This window comes from Nuphar pumila, chromosome 14, assembly GCF_984573655.1.
Source record: "Nuphar pumila chromosome 14, dmNupPumi1.hap1.1, whole genome shotgun sequence".
Lineage (NCBI taxonomy): Eukaryota > Viridiplantae > Streptophyta > Magnoliopsida > Nymphaeales > Nymphaeaceae > Nuphar > Nuphar pumila.
The window spans coordinates 87,456,795-87,461,264 of NC_143262.1; the positions used below are offsets into that span (position 1 = coordinate 87,456,795).

General features: G+C 39.4%; 1 protein-coding gene across 1 annotated transcript; it reads right to left on the reverse strand.

Annotated features, from left to right (window-relative positions):
• Positions 1-2,065: 2,065 nt before the first annotated feature.
• Positions 2,066-3,369, reverse strand: LOC149817265 (uncharacterized). Its single transcript, XM_089988123.1, has 2 exons — positions 3,139-3,369; positions 2,066-2,317 (listed from the first exon to the last, which is right to left on the reverse strand). Exons 1-2 carry the CDS (start codon positions 3,358-3,360, stop codon positions 2,231-2,233), a joined length of 309 nt encoding a protein of 102 aa, XP_089844249.1. The 5' UTR covers positions 3,361-3,369; the 3' UTR covers positions 2,066-2,230.
• Between the last annotated feature and the right edge of the window lie 1,101 nt (positions 3,370-4,470).

Sequence of the window (4,470 nt, forward strand, 5' to 3'; positions counted from 1 at the left end):
CAAGAGCACCCTTGGCTATATAAACACTTTATTTATTACCATGTTTGCTAACCAAGTTCTCTTGGCTAATATAAACACTTTGGGGGAGAGGGAGACCAGCCAACTCTTGCATCCATCTCAGCAGCAGCAGCAGCAGCAGCTATCAAGTGAGAAACCTATTACTAATTATAAAGAGAATGGGTTTTCTTTCTTCTTGGTTCGTGCTTCCAGGCTCAGTGAAGGTATCTCCCCATAACAAGGGAGGGGAAGAAGATGATAGAGCAAGGAAAGAAGCAGGGTTGGTGGAGAATATGAAGACAGAAAAGAAGGAAAGGAGAAGTAAAGGTGGTGCAGCCATAGTGGTGCCACACTTCCCATCTTCTTCCTTCCTCTCTCGAATTTAGTTCTTCGCTTCTGTATCATTTCATTCAAGGAAGATACTATCGATGGTCATAAAACTTTCATAAGAATTGTCATCTAGGTTACTCAGAGTTCTCGGAAACTTGTTAGACTAAAAGGCGAGACCGTCAGTGGCATAGAAGCACTTTATAGTCCCTAGGTTATGGGATTCTTGCTCATCCAAACATATGTTTATTTGTTAATTCGTGTCAGGGAGATTGATATATGTAGAATTACCTTTCCATATTGAAACGCAGAACTCTCTCTCTCTCTCTCTCTCTCTCTCTCTCCCGCTTGCACTCGCACACACATACGAGCCAGTATCAGATGACATCACATGGCACACTTTGAAGTTTGGCTGATGGACGACACAGCCACGCAGGTTGCCTGAGTGGTTGAAAGTTTGGGGTGAAGGATCAGCTGTGGGGGCCCAAAAGCAGATGAAAGTTAGTCAGGTGCAGAGGCACACTCAAAGTGTGCCATGTGATGGCACCTGATCCACACAAACGCATGCAGACCATAGTGCATGCACACGACACACTCACCCAGGTCGCCTGAGTGGTTGAAGGTGCTGACCACTTCATCCCAGGTTTGACTCCCACTAGGGTGCAGGTGCCTTTAATTAGTGGGCTCTGTAATGACTTGGATGCCGGCGACCCCACCTGGGGTTTACACGTTCCTCATCATAAAAAAAAGACTCAGTTTTCCCTATGTCTTACGGGTGTGCCGTTTTGGTGGCGTGTCCCCAATGACATGAGGGGGACATGTGGACACGAATACAGACACGTACAATGATTATTTTAATATTTTTTAAATGATTTTAACTATTATTTTAATAAGAAACTCATTTTTAATATTAAAATATCAATAAATTAGTTTTTTAGTGATTAAAATTTAAAAAATTGTGTCCACGTGTCCTTTAAAATAAAAATTTCTAACTTGCGCATCAAACCACTTTACACATCCTCGTGTCCACATGTTTTTGTGAGATGGGTTTTTCCCTTTTGGTTTTCCTGGACTCAGCGCCAAGATAGTCAGTAGTAGTTTGCTGCCAAGATAGGAAACCTTCGTTACCATCAAGTACACTTGCACTGAACACACAAAGTAGGGTTGCAAATGGTTCAGACATGGGAAGGTGATTTTGCAAATTTTGGCTTTAGAACTGATTCCTCAGTGTATTTTCTGATCCGAATCTGAAACCTTTGCAACCCTAACAGATAGAGAGATGGGCTACCGACAATCCAGAGAGAAAGAGAGGGAGAGAGAGAGGGAGATGGGCCACCCTACACTACAACAGAGCAGTAGATTAGCGACGACCACCTTTCGTCGCTAATCCGTCGCTAATCCGTCGCTAACCATGTTAGCGACGGATTAGCGACAACGCGGCGACAGTATGCTTACGTCGCGAATATTTCGACGCTAACTGGCGACGGAATTATTCCGTCGCCAAGTCCGTCGCTAATTGCGACGGAATAACGAGCGCTATATTCCGTCGCCAATCCGCCGGTACTAAACGGCGACCACGGCGTGGCGACGGATTTAATTCCGTCGCTAAGCCGTCGCTAGATTAATATGAATAGCGACGGAATCATCCGTCGCTAATCCGTCGCAAAAACGAAAAAAAATAAAAAAAAATTTATTTAAAAATTAATTACGGAGAACTGTACAATTTATATTTCCTGTACAATTTATATTTCCTGTAAATAAAAAACAAACCACACAAAAAAATTCATATAACAAGTATCTATAATAATTAATCGTTCCACCTTAAAACTAAAAAGTTTAATTATTTACAATTCAACAATTACAATTAGGAAAAATAAAAAAAATAGAACTTCTTCAACACAGTCCTCTAATCATCGCCAAGATTTTGTGCGTCTTCTTGTTCATTGTCTTTATCTGTCCCTTCAGCTCCACTACCCTGATTATCGCTAGCAGCCTACACAAGAAAAGAACAGTCAGTATTGATAAACAAAATATAATGAAATAAATTACACACTATATGTGATTCTATCATGTGCTCATGTGTGATCTAAGGCAATAAAAAAACTCTATATGTGATTCTATCATGCTCATATGTGTGCTAAGGCAGTCAAAAATTGAATATGTGATTATAGCATGTTCATATGTGTTCTAAGGCATATAAAAAAACTCTATATGTGATTCTACCATGCTCAGATGTGCTTTAAGGCAAGCAAAAAACTATATATGTGATTCGATCATGCTCGTATGTGTGCTAAGGCAGTAAAAAAATTGAATATGTGAATATAGCATGCTCATATGTGCTCTAAGGCAGGCAAAGCCAAAAATTTTATATGTGATTCTATCATAAATGATATATAACATGTTCATATGTGTTCTAAGGCAGTTAAAAAACTCTATATGTTATTATAGCATGTTCATATGTGTGCTAAGGCAGTCAAAAAACAGAATATGTGATTATAATATGCTCATATGTGTTCTTAGGCAGTAAAAAAACTGAATATGTGATTATAGCATGCTTATGTGTTCTAATGCAATCAAAAAAACTTTATATGTGATTCTATCATGCTCATATGTGCTCTAAGACAGACAAAAAGTTAAATATATATATATGTGATTCTATCATGCTCATATGTGTGCTAAGGCAGTAAAAAAATTGAATATGTGATTATAGCATGTTCATATGTGTTCTAAGGCATCTAGAAAAACTCTATATGTGATTCTACCATGCTCAGATGTGCTTTAAGATAGTCAAAAAAACTATATATGTGATTATACCTGAGAGGGACCTGGAATCGAAGATCCCCTATCCTGAACAGCGGCCTTGATCTCATTTCGGAGAAAGGGGGCGACGGTGTATTGGAAGTAGTTATTCAGTGATTCATTAATGATCTCGCGTACATCATCACCGGAAAGAATAGTCGGCTGCTTGGAGCTTATGTCGGCGCAAGAAGTTGGTGAGCCGTAACTGGAAGAACCAATAACTGGTGAAGTGTTCATATTACTCCCAAACCCGAACACGCGACCTTTTTTGGGTTCACCTGCTGCAGTCACCCATGCTGTAGGATCAAATGATGGATGCTGAGTAGCGTCTTCACCATATCGCTCTACCATTTGTTGCTCATATGCCTCCTACAAAATAATGTTTAAAGTATTCATTAATAATTAATGATAACATTATGATGACTTGCATATATATTGCAATGATTATTAATAGAATTAATACATACCGTTGTCGTTCTCGCCTTCTCTGATACGAAGACTCCCGTGGTCTTCCGTTTATGTGTTTCTACAAACACATCCTTATATGGTACACTGCCTCCTTTTTCTGCTTCCTGCGAAGTTAAATGACAAAAGATTTAGTACACAAATTTGCAACTATACTTATAAAATTAATATTATATATTGATGAGTTACCATTTTCTTTAGGTGGCTCCCAAATGCCTTAGATCCACCTGTGTGTAGATGGGCTTCGGGCATCTTCGATCGATTTTGTGAAGCCTTCGCAGAGCGATTTTTAAATGCATCTCCCGCCCACATATCGCACATTTCATCCCAGTAATCTCTCCTGATAGTAATAGGACCATGGCCCTTCCACAGTAATGGATCATCTACTACGCCAGATGCTTTTTTTGCTGCAGTCTTCATAGTGTGCAGCATGTCTGCAAATCGATTGGCAGCCACCTTCTGCCACACCTTCCTTGCATCATTTTCTTCCACCGTAGTTGCAAAGCGATTCGAAGCCTACAAATATTTTCAGAAAGTTAGTAGACATTGCTTAAATAAATTAAATATGAAACACATTAACTATGAGGAACAACTGTATACCATGAATGAGGACCACAATCTGTCTAATACCTCCTTTGGGTACTCTTTCCATTGAGCAACTGGTCCTGGTAGATGTTGAAGAAGTGAATTCCTAATCTCCCGTACTACTTCTTGTGGCTCAAACCTCGTGCTGCACATGAATTGTTACACAGTAAATATCAATATAAAATATTTAAAAGATATGCAATAATTGAAAACAAAATACTTACGGTCGATTATCGATATACACTATTCGAATGAGTCTTCTTGTGCCAGCCTGTGAAGACCCTGTTTCCTGTGTTG

Excerpts from the sequence above, each read along its gene's own strand:
- LOC149817265 (XM_089988123.1), bottom strand. The coding sequence starts at position 3,360 with ATGAACACTTCACCAGTTATTGGTTCTTCCAGTTACGGCTCACCAACT. Across the intron at positions 2,318-3,138 it reads CGATTCCAGGTCCCTCTCAG|GCTGCTAGCGATAATCAGGG; the intron begins GTATAATCACAT and ends TTTCTTGTGTAG.